This window comes from Siniperca chuatsi, linkage group LG23, assembly GCF_020085105.1.
Source record: "Siniperca chuatsi isolate FFG_IHB_CAS linkage group LG23, ASM2008510v1, whole genome shotgun sequence".
NCBI lineage: Eukaryota > Metazoa > Chordata > Actinopteri > Centrarchiformes > Sinipercidae > Siniperca > Siniperca chuatsi.
Window position 1 is genome coordinate 10,785,193 of NC_058064.1, and position 23,297 is coordinate 10,808,489.

Sequence of the window (23,297 nt, forward strand, 5' to 3'; positions counted from 1 at the left end):
GATGGCAATCTACACTAAATTGTGTAAATTGTGTAATATATATGGACTCAACCAACCAAATAAGAGAGTAATAATAATAATAATAATTAGTTTTGCATACTCATGTCAGACCAGCCAGAATACAAGACAATTTCCGGGCAAAATTTCTAAATAAAACCCAAAGTGAGAACCATGTTTTGCAATGTGAAGAATCAACATATAATAGCTAAAAAAAACTCCTGTTCACACTATGTATCTATGCAGCCACGCATTACTGTTTACTTCATTGAGATTAATGTTTTGTCGCTCTGCAGACACTTACCCTTCTGGACCCATGCACAGTTAATTAATTGAATTGAAAGAGTGAAAGTTTTTTTTTTTTACCAATCACACTTGGAACACATTTTTTTTATTTGACAAATACTACAAATAGTATTGAGTCTCCTTATTAGCCAAGGAATGCAGTAGAAACAATGCATAAACAATGGAATGTGCTAAGACAACTTTGTGTTCCTGCAATATTCATTCATCAGCAGCACATCACAGTAATAAAATAATATGCTTATTATATCATTTAAATCATCACAGAAATCCCTTTTTGCCCATGCCATTATTGTCATGTTTGCATTTCTTATACACGCACAGTTCTTCTCAGTATTGAGCTTTAAGTTGTTGTTTCTCTTCTCTTCTCTCGTTTGTTAACAACAATAATTTGTGCATATAAACTAAACCTAAACCCGACATGTCAACCATTAATAGAGCACGGCAAAGGACGGCAAAAGACATGAATAATTATAACTGAAGCAAGATGCAGATTACAATGTGAGGCGTACTGATGACAGATGTCGAGACCTTTGGAAACATTGATGGTTAGGTTAAGATTAGAATCAGGGAGAGATTTAGTTTTCACAGGGTCAAACAGTCTTTTTTTGTTATTTTTGGCCTTTCTGCTTTATTATGATAGTGACAGCTGAAGAGAGAAAGGAAGGGCAGGTGGGGATGACATGCAGCAGAGGGCCCGGGCTGGAATCGAACCCGGGCTGCTGCAGTAAGGACTCAACCTTGATAAGTTGTTACGCGCTCTACCAGGTGAGCTACAGGGGCACCCCAACAGTCACATAATAAAGAGGATAGAAAGAAAGAGAGAGAAGACAGATGTGGTAGAAGTGAGAAGATAAAGGTTCTAAACTGCCTCTCACTCTATTCCATCTTACTGATGAATGTTTGACATTTGTCGATAAAAACTATAATTATGTGTTTGTAAGGGAGACAGAGAGAAAGAGAACACAAGAGAGATTTCTAAGTGAGACAGCTATAATCTCCATGCGTGTTTGTATTGGTCTGATTGTGTCTTTGTCAGTGTTTAAATGTGTGTTTGTGAGTGTACAACACTGAATGTGTGCGTGTGTGTGTGTGTGTGTGTGTGTGTGTGTGTGTGCAAGAAAGTAGAAAAGAGAATAGAAAGAGAGACATGGTAAGTCTTTGATATTTGTTCCGATAAACAGTAATCTTGTTGTCCACAGCCAGTTCAAATACAAAACACACACACGTTTAAGACTTCAAACTAGGCACAAAATGCCTAAAATACAGATTTTGTGAATCGGTTTCTTTTGCTAATATCAAACACACACAAGTTTTAAATGCTATTATTGCACTCTCTACCAAAGTGTAAAATCGTCAGCTGAAATGCAACAAGTTCAGGTGCGTTCTCTGAGTTATTCTGAGTAATCATCAGTCAACTGTAGAAGCAGATGAGGCAGGTTGAGGTACAGGTACAAAATTTTAATTACAGCATGTAACTACAAAATAAGGGTTAGGTTTGCATTGAAGATCAGGGTTTAGTGATATCCTGTAGGTATTTATCTTTTAAAGGAAAATTCCACTTCATTACAACGTCATTTCTATGATAACATGATAACATTGTACTAACCAAAGTTATTGCTGAAATCTGGGAACACAGCAACAATGTTACAACAAAGTTAGACGCTCAATTTGGAGGTAAAACTGAAGTGTCTGTAACAATCCCTTATTGCAGAGGCAAACTGTTAGGGTCATAATTTTACCATTTCCCTTTCTTTTCTCTTCCAAATAAGTTTGGCAAACTTGATGGTTAGCTTAAAACCTGTATGATATCTGACTGCTCGTGTTTCTTGTCCCTTCTAAATTCTTTTTTGTGAGGTCGCCATGTTCACAGATCTCAGAAATGAAAGAGTCGCTTAATACCCCATGAAAATCTTGTTTTTGCCAACCTCCAGTGGTTTTCACCTTGATGCGGTGATGTAGAAGTGTACTCCAGGGTGTGTCAGTACACTGTGACATCACTGTTGGGTGTCATCAGTGATGCTGGGTTTGGTCAGAGGTAAAACAGGCTTGAAACCTTCTCAAAGAGGGCAGTCACTTGGTGAGTACAGTGTTATTATTACCAACAGGAATGATGGCCAAAACTACAAAAATAACACTCAAGCTTTAATTAACCAGAATTATCTCGTAAACGTAGGCGTGAATTTTAAATTAAGAGCTAGTGCTCACACATTCTTAAAAACACACAAACCATCCCTCACTCCTTGTTTCTTGTTTTCCTCTTCTCACCTCCCACCTCCACTTCTTTTGTTGTCTCTATACTCACACACATACACGTGTGTGTGTCCCTCCTGCAGCTCACACTTCTTCTGTTTTTGGTCCATTGTGTGTGTGTGTTTATGTGTGTGTGTGTGTGTGTCTGTCTGTCTGTTTATGTGTGTGTCCTTCATTCCTTTGGTGTTGGACTCTCTTCTCTCTCTTACTTCCTTGCTCTTTTTCCCTTTTTTGTTACTGCTATTCGGTGTGTGTGTGCTTGTGTGTGTATTTGTGTGAAAGAGAAACAGAAAAGAACGAAATGACCTCCTCACTAGTGGCCTTATTTTCAGTGTCCCCTCTGTGCCTAGAGACCAGAGCCATTGTGCCAGTTTAATTTATTGACTCTGTGTGTGTGTGTGTGTGTGTGTGTGTGTGTGTGTGTGTGTGTGTGTGTGTGTGTGTGTGTGTGTGTGTGTGTGTGTTTGTTTGTGTGTTCCTATATATTTAGCCTCGACTCCAGGGTCTTGCTAAGGGAACCATCAACATCGGCTCTGCTCTCTGGTCATTTAACACAAGCTGACCTCCTGTGCCACCTCAGCACAACCCACACACACACGCACACACACACAGTCAAATGCACTAAACAATGTCAGAAATGTGTGAACACACGCAGGCACCCATTTATAGAACTGCATAGTCACTACACTCTGTTTCAACCAAGTAAAGAATACAACTTGAAAATCATAGATAGATAGATAGATAGATAGATAGATAGATAGATAGATAGATAGATAGATAGATAGATAGATAGATAGATAGATAGATAGATAGATAGATAGATAGATAGATAGATAGATAGATAGATATTGCCATCCCTCTCTCTTTTTCCACCATCCTTCTCTTTCTTCACAGGCTGTCAGACACTTGACACTCTCAATGCTCCATTTAGCAAAAGGCCAGCAAACTGGTCACCTTTCCCTGTCTCTTTCTGTCTCTCTGTTCAATTATAGTAAGCTTTGGTGGCAAGACTATGCAGCCCTGGTTCCTAAAAATTACAGCAATCTTTCCATAACCTTAACCAGGTGCTTTAAGTTGCCTAGACATAACTGGAAAAATGTTAATCATGCTTTAGTTGTTACAAGCAGTTATTGTAGGAAAAACAAATAAGATGCACACATTATTAGTGAATGTTTTGCAACTTTGCAGATACGTTTATTAAAAACATTTCCTTATTATGTTGATAAGAAAGTAAGCAGCATTAATTGTCCAAATGTATTTGCTGTTGCAAATTAGTAATATATCAACGTAATTTTTAGGAGACAGGGTCTATCTGTGTTCTAAGGCTGCAAATGCAATGATGCAGTGATCACAACTTAAAATGCATTTGCTTAACTTAATTGTTAATATACAATGTCACCAAAACAGTATAGGATCTGTTTACTCAAATGTTGCACTGTTTGTCCATATGATTATGCCTTAGTCTCCCCTTCACTCTATGTCTATTAGTGTTTGTCATTCTTTTTTTGTTTTTTTTCCTCTGTCCTCCTACCCCTCCATCTTTGTTTCTGTCGTCCTGTTGTCTGTTTACCCTTGTTCCAGTTCCCCTTTTTTTCTCATCCATTCTTTCTTCCTAATCGTTCACATTTCGCATCCCTCCATCTCTCATCCCTCTATCTCATTAGTGTAATAACCAATTAACTCTAGCTCTTGGTTGCTTGAATTTTTTATTTATTTATTTCCTCATTTTTTCATTTGTTGTTGAAAGCGCACTCAACTGTGATTGGCAGCTCACGCTAATTGCAGCTCAAGACTATGAATGTACAAGATACAGTCTCACACGCGCGCACACACACGCACACACACACACAAACACACATTCAAGATCATGAGCACACACAATCTCCACTGCATGCATGCAAGGTTATTCATATCTTTGTGTACACACTTGTATGCAAACAGAACGCATGGGAAAAAAACATCTATTACTGCACACATTCACACACACACACACACACACACACACACACACACACACACACACACACACACACAGGGATCAGTGTGATGGTTTTAATTAGATTTGGCCTATCAGCCTCCAACTCAGAGAGGGAAAGAACGCAGATTACTGCTGCCCTCCATGAAGGCTTTCCAACACTTTCTGTGTTACATCTGAGATCATAGTGGAGGGAAACAACTTCAAGGTCACCAGCACTAGTGAGCAGAGGAGATGTGTGGGAGAGGGTGTTTAAATAGCCGAACAAAAAAATTCACAGATCACATCTAGAATATCACATGGAAGGTCACATGTGCTTTTGGTACAATGAAAGGGCAGTGATTTTGCATCCATACATGTGATATTTTTTCTTCATGGGTGACAAAATGGCAGATCACATATGAAAATGTGTTGCTGGAATTTCCACATATTCACATAACAATCCTCATTATTGAAAACCAACACAGTTCTCTGGTTGTCCATATCTGTCAGTAGATTTTAACACTGGAAATTTTTGAACTGCCGTCGTGGAGCCATATGAGCGACAGATAAACAACTCCCCAATCAGCTAAACAAACTTTTCTGTGTACATGGCTGATTACAGGCTGATTACAGCCACGATTCAGCATCACGACTGATTTTCAAGAGATTGGACGGAATCCATGGCGCACACACACACACACATAAACCAAACGCACATGCAGACACTCACAAACTGAGACACACACCCTCAGACAGAACACGTCATAATATTCAGACTGATCCCCATGAGTACATACAGCTCATGGTTTATTCTTCCCAGTGATCCATAATTTATCACCTAATAGCATTTTACAAGCATAATTGAGTAAGCTGTGTTGAACTTTTTAGCCTATAGCTATGAACTTACATGAAACACTACTGAACATTTACCCTACCAGTGTGTGTAATTTTAGTTCTTTAGCTACAAATTATGCATACATTACATTTTTACTGACCATTTTCACCACCATTTTGCTATACAGTATATTTCTTATGTATTTATTTCTACTCCTCCAGACAGCCACTAATTTTCTTTCATTTCCATTACCTTACAACAATAATGTTCCTCTACTGAAACTTAAACCGGACTCTGGAGCTCTCTTCAACTATCTACTAATGTTACGTAATAACAATGTGAGCACACTGTAACATTGTAGTAGATATTATTGTATGTTTCACAACCACTAACGCTGTATCAGCCACTACCAGTTGCAAGCTAACAAGCTAACAAACAACATAAACAAATAAAAGATGTTAACTACAATTACCATTCCGATACGTCTGCTTGTTGCCGATTCTGGTGCACAATAGACTCCTCATCTGGGTCTGACTGATGCTCAGACATGTATGGCTGAATCTCTCTGATGTTTCCTCTAACTCAAGCCATCTTGACGCTCACACCGCTCTCTCACCCACATCCATGCTCTCACCGGCACCGGTCAACCTAGCAAGCAGCAGTGGTGGGCGGGCCTTCGGAGAGCCAGAATTTCTCAATGAGGGAGAAAGAGTAGATGTGCTTCCAGCTCCTTTTCAGATTTTTTTTTTTTTTTAGGGGATAACCATATTAAACAAAATATTAATCATAGCAGAGTATTTTTAAATACTTTAAAACGTGTCTGGAGGGGTACTTTAAAAATTAAATAAAATGTCAAATTTTCTGATTAGTTTTTTATTACTTTGAAAAAGTTATACTTCGGTTGGTGGCAAGCCCAAAATTTCATAGGTGGTTGGGGTTGTGCTGGGGAAATTTGGACTCATGTCTTTCTAAAATCCTAGCCACGGCCCTGATGATTTGCAAAGTGATTAGCAATTAGGGATGCAATGATCGGACGCACTATCGGTCATGACATAACCAATCCACTTTAAATGTTGTTTCTTTTTCAATGTAGTTATACAATTCACTGTTTCCAATTTAAGTTACATTCATTCAATCATGTCGGGCTGCTAACTAATTTTTTAGTGCCATAGCAATTTGTGGCCTCATGTAACCTTACATGGAAAGGATTCCATTGAGTCCCATGCAATGAGGCACAGACATTGAATATGGAAAAAAGAGAGCACTGGCATTGAATTGGTACTCGGTATCTGGAGATACCCTGAGCTGAGGTATTGAAATTGAAATAGTCCTTTAATGTATGACTAAGGTTTGACCATAAAACACTGAATGTCTCCAAATCTATCTATCTTCAACCAACAAAACAAGTGGCCAGCCCTTTCACTCTGCTCTCTATTTTCCTCCCACTTAAACTGTCCCTTACTCTTCCCCTTACCCCTGGCAACCAGACCTAAAAATGACTAATCCATAAACTAATCTCCTTCATAATAAAGCCCTTTTGCCAGATGACAACATTAAAATAATTATTCTGCTCTGTGTATTTATTATCGTACATGATGTGTGTGGTTGGGTATTAGTGCATGCTGTATACGGTATATGTATGTGCGAGTATGTGTGAGGTGAGGTGGGTGTGTGTGCAAGCATGTTTGTTTATATGTGTTTTGTGTATTGTGAGCGCCATAGAGGCTTCCCCTTCGTGGCTGTACAAAGCACGCTGGGAAAAAAAACGCTGAGTCTTTGATGCTAATATGAAGTGTCATATCTTCCATCGCAGTGTGTGTATATGTGTATTTGCTGTGTGTGTGGTGTGTGCGTGGGTGTATACAGTATGTGTGCACTGAGAACTTATGCAATTACAGTTCCTTTTTGCATTACCACGCTGACTAAAATGCTGATGGACGTACAGCCCTAAGCTGACACAAGCAATCACTCTGCCGCTGTGTGTGTGTGTATGTGAAACATGTACAAACACACACTAATTCTTGGCTTAATGTTTTGTGACTGAGAGTGCTGTGTTGTAGGCAGAGGTTGGGCACGCACATACACGTGTATAGACACACACTGTCTAAGAATAGTCAGTTCACACAGCAGTACTGAGGCTCAGAAGGCCAGTTACTGTAAGTGGATTTTCACAAGTTGAGTTCTGAAGGCAGAACTGATCTGTACAGAAGGTCTTCTTCTACTCCTCCAGCCTGAGAGCCGAGAGAGAGATATAGTCTCTAACCCTGGGCCGTTAATCGGCTCATTAATGTTCTTTCTTCTAAACTGCTGGAATTAAATTTTCCCTATCCATTTTTGGTCTACTATTGCTGCTACAACCGTAACTTCTCAGGGAATCACTACTACTTAAACTGAAAATATTATCACAGCAGTGGTGTCTATGACTACCAATGCTGTTACTAATGCTATTTACATATTCCTACTAGTTCTACTGGTATTATTACTACTACAATATCAAAACTGTTATCACAGTACTGCTGTGCAGTCTTCATATCAGAGAGAAGTGATTGTAGCATTAGGAATCTTATTTTTTCCAGAGTTTTCAACTGTATCACATGGTCTTCATCATCAAACTTCACCTTGACCTTTTGAAATAGAAGTTTGATGAAAAAAACATGAAAAACTAAAAGTCCACTTTTTCAAAAGCTTTCAACTGTATCACATGGACAGCTGCTGAGCTGGAATGTTAACAGATCCATCTCTGTGACAACCTGTTATCCATCTGCTGATGAAGACTGTGTGATTTGGTTGAAAGCTCAGGAAAAAGCTAGTACTATCTCAGAAATCGATCAACTATGCACCTTGAAAACACATGGATACAAAGGTAGAGAGTGCAATAAAAAAAGATTGCTGAAATACTGAAAAGATCATGCTGTTTAGCCACAGGTGGTGTACATTGTTTTCTTCCTGCTTCTATGTCGTTGCCATGACACTATCAGCATGAGCTAATAATGTTTGCAATGGAGAGAAAGGCACTTTGGGATTCAAAGCCCCAGTCTCAGTAGCAGAGGTGTTTCCCTTCCTCTATCCATATGTGCACTACATCTGTCACATCCTCCACTAAGTACTGTAACTATGTAACTATTAAACAAATTGTACTCTCTCTATTTTCCTTTACCCTCCTCATCTTCCTCCTTTTCATTCCACTTACCTTTATCCTCTCTTCGAACTTATCTATTTAACTCATGTTATCTATTTGTTTTATGTTCAGGTTTACTTAATGCACCTCTCTCTCTCTCTCTCTCTCTCTCTCTCTCTCTCTCTCTCTCTCTCTCTCTCTCTCTCTCTCTCTCTCTCTCTCTCTCTCTCTCTCTGCAGCCATCGGTGTCCAGATGACTTTGGAGGTGATTGAGTCCAGATTCTGGGCCATCGCAGCACAAGTAAGTACATACAGGCTCAGTGTGATGCAAGTGTTCCCCACTATAACGGTTCTTGCAAATTTTTGTGAATAGAGACAGATTGTTATCCGGTGGACCTTTCATAGAATGAATCCTTTATGTTTCTGATCTAAGGAGTTTGATTCCAAAATGAGAATCGTGACATTAACAAAAGCATGAATAAAGAAAAACTCACCCTTGAGTATAACTTTAAACTGACTTCTAGCTATTTACAACTTCAACAGTGACATTTAGTGGATGTCACCATCTGAGAAAAAAGAAAAGAAAAAGAATGATGAATGTCAGGTACCACTGTGCACTGTTTGGTACTTAAATCCTGTGATTACTGCATTATTGCTTCAGTTTTTTATAGAGATTTTTAGAGTTTTATACCATTTTGTTTATATTTTATAATGTCCCCTATAAAACAAGTTGATTGTGGTACAATACTTGCACTAATGATAAATCTTTGTTGTATTTATGGTTCTAGCAGCTATTTTGAACAGTGCTTGAAGAATACAAACAACACAATCATGCTGTTCTTCAGTTACTGAAGAATAATACTATCCCCCACCCCCACCCTCCCAAATGATGACTCACCCAGATTTCTTACCGGACCGCTCTCATACAGCAACCTGCAACAGTTTATTTTCATGTCACATTAAAGGATTACATTAAAGTGCTCTGATTTCAGACTCAGTGGACTCAAAAAGGCATTTATCTTTTTAGGCTTGTAGGTTTGATTTTAACCATTGTCAAAGGTTGTGTTCCTGATTTGACATTAAAATTTCACATTTACATTGTGGGCATTTACCGAACACCAAATTCCTGTGATGGAATGACCCGCCGTTCAATATCTTGTTCAGTAGAGGACATGGCCATTGATGAATACAATATCTGCCTCAGAGGTTTAACCCATGGCCTCCGTTCTATATTCAGGAATATCCCTTTAAACCACCAGGCTGTTCTGCTACCAATTACTGTACGACAAGGAGTCAAGGATTATTACAGGTTCTTTTTCTGCTCCATTAGTTGGTAATTACAGCATTTACACTTTGTTTAATTCAACGCTTAATGCAGTGTTTTCCATATTTTGAAGGATTAAATGTCATCATTAGAATTGATTTTGATTTTTTGGATTTTTGTGTGTTGCTCAGAGAATTTCACCACTGTTAGTTTCAGTGGAGGATCTTAGGGTCTTTTGAGTTCTTCCACACTTTCAAGAAAACATTTTGTTCAGGAAAACTTGCTTAATTTGGCGTAACACCTTTGCGGTAGCAGGTGTTGGATAGCTTGGCCGTTCCCCTCCTCTGCTCTCATGGCTGTAAATGACAGCACTTAAAAAAGCATTAAACCTGCTGGCTAGCCATTAAATGATGGATAGCTACCACAGCTCTCAAGTGTATGTTTGTGTGTGTGTGTGTGTGTGTGTGTGTGTGTGTGTGTGTTTCCATGTGTGTATCTGTGTTTGTGGTGTGAGGTATGAAAAATAGAGTACTGTATATGTGTCTGTTAATGTTAATGTGTGTCACATTGACAGGGACCATATGCATGACCATCTGTGCACAAGTGTGTTGTTATGTCCATATTCATCAACTAAGAACTCATTAGCATCATTTGCAGCGGCCTTGTTATCCGCTAGATTTATGCTGTATAGAAAGTCATTCCCATTCTCATTTACAGTGTGCACTTTCAACTCTCTTCTTCTGCCTAAATTCTCAATTTTCTCTCCTCTTCTCTCCCCTCCTCCTTCTCAATTCTTCCCCCCATTTTGCTTTCTCTTCCTTTTCTTCAATGCTGTCTGTCCTCCCCCTTTCTCATGTCCTATACTCCCTCCTTCTTTCCTCATCTACTCTCCTAAACCCTCCCTCTTCTCCTCAGATAGCTTACATAATCATCTTATCTTCCTGTCGTGTACTCACTGTCAAGCAACTTTATTTCATAAGGTTTCTGTGTGCATGCACTCACAGTATGTGCTTGTCCTGCCTGTATATGTGTGTCCAGCCATGCATGGATGTGTATGTGTGTGTGTGAAATCCTCTCTGCAGTCTATTTTAAGTGTTCAGCTCCCTGGGGGTGAAAATACTGTGGCTACTGTAAATCCTAAATGAAATAGGAAGTACAATAACTGGTCACATGGCAGCCACAGCCATCTACCTAAACAGTCATATTGGCTGTAAGTGTTAAGAGAAAGAAAATATCTTGGATTACATTTCATCTTTGACTCTTCATCCATGTTGCCTATGTATTGTGTAGCAGTAAAGATGTTCCGAGCATTTTATTTTATTTTATTTTTTGTGTTTATCCAATGGTAAATATTCATGCATGCCTTAAAAAGTATTGATTTTCCCAGTTTTTCACACTGCTCCATCATTAGGTATTTGTGAGAGAAATATTTTAGTCACAATTAACTAATAATTGGTTTTCTTTAATTGCTAACAACGTCAAATTAGCTTCATCGTTATGTGTTTGAAGTGATCATTGCAAGGAACTCTGTACAAAGTCCTCAGATCTCAGGGGAAGCGTTCCATAAGTGAGGGAAACCCTGTCTGACCTTATAGCTACAGTATAAGGTTGACTACCTTAAAATAAAATGTTATTAGTTGATGAATTATGAATTAGTGAGGGTGGGAATAAAACATGAGCTGCCATCTAATAGGAATCAGTCAGAATGTTAATAGGAAAATGTTCTGACATCTCTGTACAGCACAAACTGCTTTGTCTGATGTCTCAATGTGTGTGTGTGTGTGTGTGTGTGTGTGTGTGTGTGTGTGTGTGTGTGTGTGTGTGTGTGTGTGTGTGTGTGTGTGTCTACATCAATGGTGTTTAAAAGAGAGACAGTGAAAGAGAAAGAAACTAGTATAAATATGAAGGAATAAAAAAGAAAGACTTTGAATATGTGTACTTCATCGCCTTGCTCCACTGACATGTTGTGTTCCCACCTAGGTTAAATCTGTAAAGCCACAATTCTATAAAGATACATCACATTAAAATATACAGTGTGAATCCTACAGTGTAAGGACCCATACGTCTCTCACAGTCCATTGCTGCTATATTTCGTCTGACAGCGAGTAGAGATGCAGTGAGAGGCTCTGAGGTGATAATAATGAGAATGAAAAGATGATAGATTTTTTGCCATTCACATCTTGACGTTCTCTTTATCTCATGGACAAGACTAAGCTGTTTTTCCCTTTCTCTATAATCCCATATTTGTTACTTCTGCATAATGTTTCTGTTTGTGATAGCACTGCACTGCAGCTTTTGAAATATGAAATGAAAGTATACATGTGTAATTAGTGCAATCACAGAAACATAGCTTCAGATATGGAGCAGCTTTCTTCAAAATATATTTATGCGATTTGATAATTTGTAAAAGCAGGCATAATAGCATTGCAAAGCACAGTACAAAATAGAAACTTCTTATTCTGTAATGTGTTGCTTACTTTGAGTTCAAGTGTGTATGTGAGCTGACAGCAGGATCATCAGTTGCAGTGAGAAACTGTTCGATTGAGGTTCAGGGAATGAGCGTGATAAGTGATGCTCTCATCATCACCTTGACTCCCCCTGGAGCTCCCAGACGAGACACATTTACCAACACAGGATCCAGGGAAACAGCCTCTTACATGCTGCCCAGATTTAGAATGGCTCATGGCTCTGAGGGATAAAGAGGCTGGATGAGACATAGAATCGTTGCTTATAGAGGAGATAACATTAAAACAAAGAGAGGGTCCAAGGCAGCTAGCTGAGATGAACAAATTGGCAGTTTTAATATTAATTCATCTGGTGATCCAACAGAGAATAAACTTTTTGTTTTACCTGACTCTCAAGCAACCATTAGGGTAAAAATCCTCTTTGTACACAGGAAATATCATAATGTAACAGGCATTTTTCCATGAAATTTACTATGCATTTCATTCTCCCCTGAGGATGAACCTTTTCCACTTTGGACACTTCATTAGCAGTGGTTCACACAAATAATAATAATCTAATGGGCAGTTTTCCAGTAAATTCTCTGAGCAAATGAATGACACCAAGATAACCCCTTTTTGATTTCAAGGACCCCATGCCTTTTTTTCTAGTGCAACTAATCACAACAAAATTTAAATTATTGGTCCAATTTCTGCCCAAAGCTGCAGGAACAAAAAATCTTCAGTATGTTGTTTGTTAAGTCTAATAAACATTGTGACCTATGGGTTTCACTAGCAGTTCTTTAGACTTAGATTTGTTAGACTTTACATAATTTGCAGAAACATATGATATACTTTCCTAAAACTTTTGTCCCTCATCAAACCATGCTATTTTCCAAAAACATGTGGGGGAGGATCATCATTTCTGTCGGCCCACTCACTGAATTGTAGTTTATTTCAGGAGGCAGCGATGGGAAGCAGAGAGAAAGACTGACACTTTGCTGTAATAGGACTGAAAAGGATGATAGATTGTCTCATTCTCACTTTGACACGCTCCATATAGCTTGACCATGATTCCAAAGACATATTGTCCATAGACACCAAGCCACACATACTGTAGACATGAGATGTGACCATAAAGTCGTGAGGAGAACTATTAACATTTTGACTCATGACCCTTCCACTGATGAAGGAAATTGTTAGGAAGCGAAATGTACAGACAGTGTTGATAGAGAACTTATTGTCCCCCTGCAAAGGCTGATATATAGTAAATACAGTAAATCCTATTATTATGGAAGATGCAGCAAGCACCTATTGCAAGTTTTTCATTTTTTTTACTTTGATTTAAATGTTAATTGATTTGTTACATTTCTTTCCTGCTTGAAAAACGTAATGAAATTGACAAAAATCGGTATTCATGAAAAAGAAAAACTGCAGTCTTTGATCCATTCCTGAAACGTGTGCTCTGAGAAGATGTATGGCTTTGTCAACAGCAAACTAATAGCAACAGAGTGAGACAGTCTAGTCAGTGCATTGACTTACACATCATTAATTGAAGTAATGTTTCTCTCTCTTCTCTCTTTTTTTATCTTTCTTTGTTCCTCTTTTTGTGTCCTCTCAGCCAAGTGACACAGATGTAAGTATGCATAATTTCCCCTCTCCTCATTTTTCAAAACATCACTCTCATTTTTGTACAGAACCACATTTAACACCTTCAGCACCTGCTGAGCTCTGTAAAGTCAGCTTCACACTCTAGTTAAAAAAGACTACACGCACACACACACACACACACACACACACACACACACACAGTCACAGACATGCAGAAATTAAACATGCACAAACTTGCGAACAAGACACTCAGGAGCCCATCACAGGTAGACAAGACATATCACACACGAATTTACACCTTCTCACCAACACAGACACGTTTTTTTCACACTCACACTCACACTCACGCGTACACATGCACTTGTCTACATTGACACATGTTCAAGCATATAACACCTCCACAGACAAACACAGGCAGAGCATGTGTTCAAATCATTCCCTCACATACACAAACATGCCCTGCTCTACATACACATACTCAACAGATAATAACACATATCACACTTCTAATCACTTTCACCTATATTTTTTCAATGAAATCCTTCTTCTGTTTGTTAATGGTGAAGCATATTACAAATAATTACTTTTATTTAATTGGGGTTTTTGTCTGTTCTCCAGTGCTCTAATGTAGAGGGGACTTGTCCTCTTCGGTGTGACAGCTTTGTGAGTATATCTTGCTGTTTGTCTGATATGTAGTGAATATAAAAGCTAGCATGAATTGATGATATTACTACATAATGTCTTGGTATTCAAGCGCCAAAAACTTCAACATGTTTTATCTTTTGCTACTATATGGAGACACAAAAGTAAATTTTTTGTCCTTATTATCCTTGTCAGTGGTGTTTGCCACAGATCTTTTCTTACGTAAGTAATTGCTTTCTCTGTCGCTGTCTCTTTCTTTCATCTCAGGATATCGAGTGCTACGTGATTGACAATAATGGCTTTGTCCTAATTTCCAAACAGCGCAATGATGTGAGTTCACACACACACACACACACACACACACACACACACAATGAGAACATGCGCTTTCTAGTCTTTGACTTGATTATTTGAGAGCGCTTACGCCTGTCAATATTCGTTACCTAACAAGAAAAGAAACACACTCGGAATACAGATTTAAAAAGTGTTGTGCCTGTTATTTAGAAATACATATATAGATCTCGCAATCACTTACATTTTCCTTGTGATTCAATTAGGAGTCCCACCTTTCTGTGAACCACTGTTAACCAGCAGTGCAGATATCGTGGCTGTGGCCAGGACAGTGTCCAACAGGCAAACTAGCTATGAACAGGACTCAAAACCACATAATATATTTGCATTTTCCATTGCCTTATATTCATTTTTAGAATGATTTTCATGACCTTTGGGCCCATATAACACACAGTAACCATCAATAATAAGTGTAAGCAGTAAAATGAATCAGTGTTCATGAATCAGATGACAGAAGACAAAAGTTCATAAACAAGGAATATATTCTCAACAGACATAACTATTTAATATTTATTATGGAAATAAAGGGAGGTTTAGAGGTGTTAGTACACGGATTTGTTACTTCAGACAGGCTAGCTGTTTACCCCTGTTTCCAGTCTTTATGCTAAGCTAAGCGAATTGGCTGCTGGCCAGCGCTTAATTTTCACCGTACAGATACGACAGTGGTATCAATCTTCTCATCTAAAAATAGATGTTCTATAAAAAATAAATATGCATATTTCTCAAAATGTCTATTCCTTTAAAAAGACTCCTGTAGTGGCCCACCTCCACTGAGTGCATGTGAAGGAGACACTACAACAAAATCATGTGTGATAAGATACATTGCTACAATATAACATATTTGGATGAATAATTGATCATACAGTTCACAGTGAGGTGAAAGTGGAAAGGATGAATACCAAGAAGGGGAGCTGATAATCCCTCTGTCAGCTTATCATGATATGAGCTTAATTTGTTCAGCCACACAGATCATTTTTGCCCTTTCTCATTTCTGCTAGGCGGGAAGATTCTTTGGCGAGGTTGACGGATCAGTGATGACCACACTAATCAGAATGGGCATGTTCAAAAGGTAATGTCTGGTTGTCATTGCTTGACTAGCTGACAGGATAGTTGTGCATCTGTCTGCTTCTCTGTCTTGTCTGTCTGTCAAGCATGTTAAACTTCATGTAAGCTTCTCTAAATCTCTAAGAAGCTGCAGTGGCCCCTCATTGCAATGTTACGTGCCATATTATGCATCCCGGTGTGTCATGCTCATAACACCATGCATTTGAATCTGGCTCATGAATTTGATTACATGTCACCCACATGCTGCATCACAAACAGAGGTGGTTGCTGTTGAGTATTGTCTTATGCAGGAAGGTGACTTGCAAATGTTTTTGTTTACTTTTTGGTTCTTATACACCTAAGCTATGCATTAGTATGCATATGAAACCCATAGCCTGGAGGGTGTGCTTTACTGTCATTATAGAGACTCTATAAAAGACTATAGTTTTTATTGCTATATAATGGTAGAGTCTCTGCCCTGTGTTGTACTCTTTACGTGCCGAGGGTAGCTAATTCATCCATCTTTGTATTTGTGGTGTAGATATCCCTGCTTTTCCCTTTTGAGCTTCTTTGACTGCTCTGGAATTTTCTCCCTCTTCTTACCCGTCTTTTATGTTTGAAATCTCATGAGTGATGTGCTATTTTTAAACAGCTAAAAGATTTCATCATGCTTCATTTAACACAGGATATTACATAAGCTTTGAGTATGCATGAACTTCAGCGTCTGTGTGTGTATGTTCTTGTGGTTTTACCTGCATAAAGACAAAATATTGATAGTGTATGAAAACAAGAAAAAGTCAAAACAATGGGTCAAGCCTCTGTTTAAAAAGGAAAGTAATTCTAGCACTGAGATGATTTTGTCTCAGGTTTCTTTCTTTTCCAAGTTAAGTTAGGGATCAGGGTTTCTACAAAGGTTAAGCTCTATACGATGCTGTGTGTAATAGACTCAAAGGGGTCAAGCAATCGATGTAAGCCAGTGAAATACTCCCTGAAGAGCAACACCATGTGCTTTTGTGTGTGTGTGTTTCCTCAGGGTGTCCTTGTTCGACTACCAGGCCATGTGTAAGATGAACTTGCACTCTGTCAGCAGCGCCCGTCCACTTCTCAGTGTACGTACAGTATACTCACTCTGTGTACAATATTATTACCATAATGGTAAATTCTGCAGTAACTATAATATATCTATCTGTCTTTCTATCTATCTATCTATCTATCTATCTATCTATCTATCTATCTATCTATCTATCTATCTATCTATCTATCTATCTATCTATCTATCTCTTCAGCCGTTCTATGGTTTGGCTTCAGCCCTCAAGTGGTTCCTCTCCAACTTCCTGCTGTAAGTGTTGCTAGGGGCAACCAGAATGTCAGTATGTCCAAAATAAAGGGGTTTTCTGTTCACATTTGCTATTATGTATCATTGGTTGACAACACAAAATCATTATAGTCTGACATCTTGCAGAGAATTAGATAAGAAGATCAATACCATTCTCATGTCTGCTGCCGCCAACAGTCAGTTAGCTTAGTACAAAGACTGGAAACAGGGGGACACAGCTAGGCTGGCTCTGTCCCAAGCTAACAAATTCCGCCCACCAGCATCTCTACAGCTCACTAATTAACATTTTATATGGTGTTTGTAAAAAAAAAAACAAAGAATAAAAACAACAACTCGCTTGTTACCTTTGAACAGAGCCTAGCTAGCTTTTTCCCCCTGTTTCTAGTCTTCATGCTAATCTGAGCTACCTGGCTGCTGACGATAGCTTCATATTTACCGTACAGACATGAGAGTGGTCTCAATCTTCTCATTTAACTCTTGACAAAAAAGCGAATAAACATATTTCCCAAAATGTTGAACTATTCCCTTAAAGTTATCAACCCAGATTGGATCATGGGATGTTTATTGACTTCTTTTTATTTAGAAAAACTACTTCATTTTTATTGTAACGACTTGGTAAGGCTAAAGTCACTTGATACATCCAGCAGCTTCACTAAAAAGAACAGGCTGGTTATCCAGTTAAGAAAAAAAAAACAGCTACCAAAGCTACAAATTACTGCTGAATAACTTGAGGACCCATTTTAATATCCCCATGACACAACTTTGGGTCTTAGCCCAGTTTTTGAAAGCTGCATGCAATCTGCTTGCAATCTGCTTTGGTCTATAATGAAGACTGCCTAATTGACTGCCTCTCTCTGTCCACTCTCTCTTCTTCGCAAGGTTTCTCCTGGAGTTTAATATCTGTGGCTTCTGGCACACGGAGCATTTCGCTGATGGTGAGCTATATTAGAAAGAATGTGGCCAGTTAAGGTCAAACTCTATCCATCTTTATGACAAATGTCCCTCTATTTGTACTCAGAAATGTCCATCCATATGTATAAATCATCACAACCTTCAGAGCAGATCTGGATTACTTCAGTATTTGTGTTTTAAACCAGTTAAAATAATAAATAATGCACAGATCATCTACATGGAAAATAAATTCTTAAGGGATCCCAAATCATATTTAAATATTAACATAAATGTCTGGGCTAATAATGCTCACCATCAACCCTTCACTCACTCAAAAAAAAACATTTCATTTTCATCATGTCACTCTGTTCTACCAGTCACCGCAAACATGTTACAGCAATGACACACGTATGTCGTGTCAGTTCAATGCCAGGAGTGTTTACTGTGAGTTGTGTGCAACATTGATCACCAGTTGAGAGGCCATTTTGGAATATCAACTCGTGTTCTCTGATCCTCTCACCTCTCATCTGCCTCTGTCTCTCTGTCGATCACACATTCACCCTCCTCGTTACTCCACTTGTCAATCATCCACTCTTCCTCCTACTCCACATCATCATCATCATCATCCCTCCATTCAGCCAAGCCATCTTTCAGTGTGTGTGAGTATCTGTCTTGTAGTTTTTTTTTTGAGGAAGATCAGTGTTCTGTAAAGCTACCCTTTTTTTTGCATTTTGTGTGTAGTGTAGTGTTTGTAGTATACTTCAAACAAAATGAAATTAGGTGTGTCTGATTATGTAAGTAGCTTTCAGTGGGAACAGGGGCAACTGGCAAGTTGAAAAACAAGAACTAAGCATAGAGTTAGACTCGAACTAGTGTAATTCTGAGGAAATCAGACTGACGAAATTTAGTTCACATCCAAACGTGAAATTTCGACAAGCCATTATGGCTCTTCTTTCTGCTTTTAAACCCATCATTTTATCTGTGCACAGACACCAAATTCAATTTTGTTTGTAGTACACAGCACACTAGAGTATTTCTGGTCATGGTAGAAAGAGCAATAAATGGCTGGAGTGTGGAGCACTTAAATAGTATCCATATTCTCCTGTCACACACTCTAAGCCACCAACAAAACGTCACACATACACTTTCACACACACTTATTCATATCCCCAATATCGAGAAATGACCCATATCTATTTCTCCATTAGCCTCAGCTCAGAAGAAAAAAGGGGACATCCTGCAGCCGTGTGACACCGAGTACCCCAGCTTCGTCTACGAGCCGTCAGTCAAAGAGACCAACAGCATTATTAAGTGTGGACGCTGCCAGAAGTAAGCACACACAAAACTGCAGTGTAGTCCTCCCTAAGCCCTAGACCAGTCATGTAAAATTGTCCTTCCAAAATCCATTTTCCACAGCTTTGCTCTGCTTTGCATACTAAGAGCAGTGTGTGTTTATAAGAGTATCAGGAAGGGGGAAATAAGTAGAAAGGAATGGAATTAGATAAGGGTGCACAAGGTTATAGAGAGACAGAGAAGCATGTGAAGGGAGAGAGAGAGAGAGAGAGAGAGAGAGACTGGAAGACTGAGAGAAGGTATTAAGACAAAACAGAGGGATGGGGGAAAGTGGGTGACAGAAAGAGAGATGGAAAAACAGTGAGAGGCAAGAGGAGAGGGAAGAGGAGAAAGAGAGGGAAGCATCACAGCGTATGTGTTTAAAGATGAGAGAGAAACAGGGAGAGAAGCTGTGGTTCTGCGGTTACTATATTATTTCAGCCGGTTTGTGATCATAGGTTAAGTGTGAATGCCCTCATGAGGCGAAAAGAGGTCTAACGCAGCACAAACACTGCTTACTGTATCACTGCTGGGCAAGGTTCTTAGATTTCAAAGTGTTTAGTTCACTTTTTTTACCCAGTACGACCAACTCATGCAGTCAAGTGACTTTGCAAAATTATTTTTTCCATAGAAATAATCCTATAAATGATTATGTGACATCATTTGGGGTTTTTCATATTATTATTATTTTTTATCAATGTAACAGTCATTGTGGACATTGTATCTGCCTTGGCTTGGCGCCCCCTACTGGACAAAGTGTTTATGCCATACATTTCAATAGAGGTTTTCTTTCTCTGCTTTTGTTTATGTGCACATTTTCACACTTTTTATATGCACGCATTTGTGTGTGTCAGGATGTTTGTGGTGCAACAGATACCAGAGAGCAACCTGTTGATGTTGGTGGTGCAGGCAGACTGTGACTGCTCCAGACAGTACCCACCCATTACCATGGAGCCCAAGGAAGTCAAATATATCCTTTGATATTTTGGAATTCATGGAGTATGCTGGTTCATCTCGAGAAATGATCTCACCTTAACACCCATAATAAATTAGATAATGTTAGAGTGTGCTTGTTTTGATTTATCACAGCACCAACACTGATATTCACACTGGGAGCTACTGAACACAAGCACACTTACCAGATTTGGTAGAGCAGGTAATATTTCACTGCATAACTCACTGCATGTTAGTAGCAGAAGAAAAGGTAGGACAGAGCTGTGGCTTACATGTGTACCTTTAAAAGTACATTATAATTAAATAAACCAAATGTACCTAGAAACATAATCAGTTTGCTGCCCTTTTTGACTTTCCTCCAAATGAATTCCCTTTGTACTGCAGTTTCTGTTGCTGCAAACTCCCACTTTTGCTCTGGAGAGGGTGTAGACAAACCAACAAGCAGGTTGTCACTAATGTTGCAACAAGGACAGGATCTCTTACCAGCTTCTCACTCCTAAACACTGTTTTGATTAAGCTTTTACCCTTGCACCATGTTCCCCCCACTCACTTAAAATTCTGAGGCCCAATGTGTATACATTTGTGAAATATGTCATTTTCAGTGCAAAATTTTTGTATTACTATTTGAATGAGAATTCAAGAGACACCTCTCCTGTTCCTGTTGTTGCTCCTTGACCCCGCTGTACATAATGCCTCAGTGAAGTGTGACAGGATGAGGTCCCAGAAGATTCGCAGACGCCCCGAGTCCTGCCACGCCTACCACCCCCAGGTCAGCTTCTCATTGGTCCACCCCATGAATAACTTTTGCATCAACCAGCATCTGCAGCCAGTGTACAGCAGCTTTCACCAAGTGTCAATTTTTAGAACATTTTGATAATGCAATAATTTTTTCATAACCTAAATTATGATAAAACACACCTCCTCTCATTGTCTTGCTACACTGGTTCTGTGCACCAAATAGTATTTACTACTGTCTTCAACTGTATTGTTGGCATTAATCAAAGCTTCTATATGTGCTATCATATTTAGCTTGATTGCATTGAATAAATATCTAAAGGCTGAAGTCGTGGCAGAAACTTTCCCTTTCTGTTTTGTCCCTGCAGGAGAACGCCAATGATTGTGGAGGAGCTGTTGTTATATCTCTCTCTGCCTCTCTCTTCCTCACCTGTCTCTCCTTCTCGTCACTTGTCTCCTGATGATGGACAACATTGCTGTTTCTCATATAAAGGAGGAGATTGAAATTAATCAAGAAATGTGTTTGGACACAGGACACCTCGAGTGGATTTTTTTAAGTACCTAATACTGCACATTTTGCTCATGACAACCACAAATCTAGTCTCTTAATGATGGACCTTTGATGTGGTTTTTGAGCATTTACTCCTGGAAATTATTACATCTGAACTGAAATCTGCAAAGAAAGCAAGTTAATTGTTGTTGCCATGGATACTTTTCCATTAGTTACTTTCTCATACACCACTTTGCATCTCAAAATGAAAAGGGACTAAATAGATGCAGGTGGTAGCTATGACGTGCATTGATAAAAGGGGATTATGAGTCACAAGATGCAACAAAGTCCAGGGGGGGAAAATATGTCTCTCATTTACCATATCCCACTGAACTGAGTATTGCAGACACAAGTGCATATTATATATGCAGCTGCAAGCATGCACACCTCAAATACTTTATTATCCTGAATGCTTCATCTACAGACTATCATACATGCTCTTTTAAACGCTGAATGAGAGAAGGGAGAGAAGGGCTACAGCAATATACGGTAAGCATTGTTGTGTGATCAGTGTTGCTGCTAGAAGTCATGTTTTACAAGTTTTTTTGCAATATTAATTTCTCTGAATCGTCTGCAAATCTCAGAGGGTGATGGCTCAGTGCCAAGAAAGTAATAGCAAATACAAAAATGTAATAAAGATAATCACAAAATCAGAATGGGAAGTTCCTTCAGGATCTAATGTTTTGAGTTTTTACTTGGTTGACAACCCTAAAAACATTTGTTTCTGTGACATATCTTTTAAAAAAATGTCTGCCTTTCTGTCTTTATCAGCTGTGTCTTTCTGTGTGTTTGTGCATACTGTATGTAATTATGTTTGTCTATTTGGCTGGACATCGTTGTGGAAACAGGGTGTAGATCCACAATCAACATGGATAACACAATGATGAACTTAAATCCAAAATGTGTTTAGATAATATTTTTTCATGCAGTTACATGGTTTCAATGCAAATCTAGTACATATTGTATACCCTGCAAAAGATGCTCATAAATGTTTCTGGAATTAAAACAAAAGGTGTCTTTTGAGGCAGTGACAATGCATTTCGGGGAGACTGTAGTTTTTGGATACTTAGGCCCCAAGGTCATGCAACTGCTACTTATTACTTTGCATAAATAACAATATAATTTTATAAATTCATGATTGAAGCAAAAAAAAGGAATGCGCTCTGGGAAATAAGATTGTCATTATGGAAAAAACTGTTAAATTCTTATTGTGTAATTGCCTAATTTTGGAAATGTCATATACTGTATGTAACTGCAATGTAAATTAACAGTGTAAATCCAATTGCATAGGGTATTTTTGTATTTGCTTGTGTTTCATATTTTGAACTTCAGCATTTCATTGTATTTTGGGCTGTGAGTGTCCCTGTAACTTTTTCTATGCTATTTCTGAATCAACTTACAAAGCATGTCTTTAAGTTGAGCTTACTCTGATGACAAAATTGCCTGAGAATTTGCCTGTTTATGTAATAGACTCAGATACATATTGTGTGTGTGTGCATCATTACAGTATGATCTGTCTTGCTTAGAGTAATTTCATTCATCTGTCTCATTTTTGTTTATAATTTCCACTATACAATATTCTGTATATTATATGGTTGACATATGTCCACGTTGTATGTTGTTTGACTGAAGCCATGATTTGTACCAAGTAAATTAAATTATCCATATAGTTTTTGTACTGTA

At 38.6% G+C, this 23,297-nt stretch overlaps 2 protein-coding genes across 14 annotated transcripts in view; one reads left to right on the forward strand and one right to left on the reverse strand.

Moving 5' to 3' along the window:
* The window catches only part of lrtm2a (leucine-rich repeats and transmembrane domains 2a), a 43,132-nt gene extending 37,201 nt beyond the window's left edge, over nt 1-5,931 (reverse strand). The window contains exon 1 of the mRNA XM_044186450.1: nt 5,818-5,931. The gene's annotated coding sequence lies outside the window, so the exon portion shown is untranslated. The remainder of the gene's footprint in view (nt 1-5,817) is intronic.
* cacna2d4a (calcium channel, voltage-dependent, alpha 2/delta subunit 4a) overlaps nt 1-23,297 on the forward strand; it is a 93,901-nt gene extending 70,604 nt beyond the window's left edge. For 11 of the 13 annotated variants that reach the window (XM_044186443.1, XM_044186444.1, XM_044186441.1 and 8 more), the window contains 13 exons: nt 8,703-8,764; nt 13,790-13,804; nt 14,398-14,442; nt 14,689-14,751; nt 15,771-15,841; nt 16,850-16,925; nt 17,103-17,155; nt 18,032-18,087; nt 18,682-18,702; nt 19,252-19,372; nt 20,230-20,345; nt 21,016-21,098; nt 21,433-23,297. In XM_044186443.1, the coding sequence (XP_044042378.1) occupies nt 8,703-8,764; nt 13,790-13,804; nt 14,398-14,442; nt 14,689-14,751; nt 15,771-15,841; nt 16,850-16,925; nt 17,103-17,155; nt 18,032-18,087; nt 18,682-18,702; nt 19,252-19,372; nt 20,230-20,345; nt 21,016-21,098; nt 21,433-21,525 (875 nt within the window). In that variant the 3' untranslated portion in view covers nt 21,526-23,297. The remainder of the gene's footprint in view (nt 1-8,702; nt 8,765-13,789; nt 13,805-14,397; nt 14,443-14,688; nt 14,752-15,770; nt 15,842-16,849; nt 16,926-17,102; nt 17,156-18,031; nt 18,088-18,681; nt 18,703-19,251; nt 19,373-20,229; nt 20,346-21,015; nt 21,099-21,432) is intronic. The other 2 variants (XM_044186438.1, XM_044186448.1) reach the window with 1 other exon arrangement.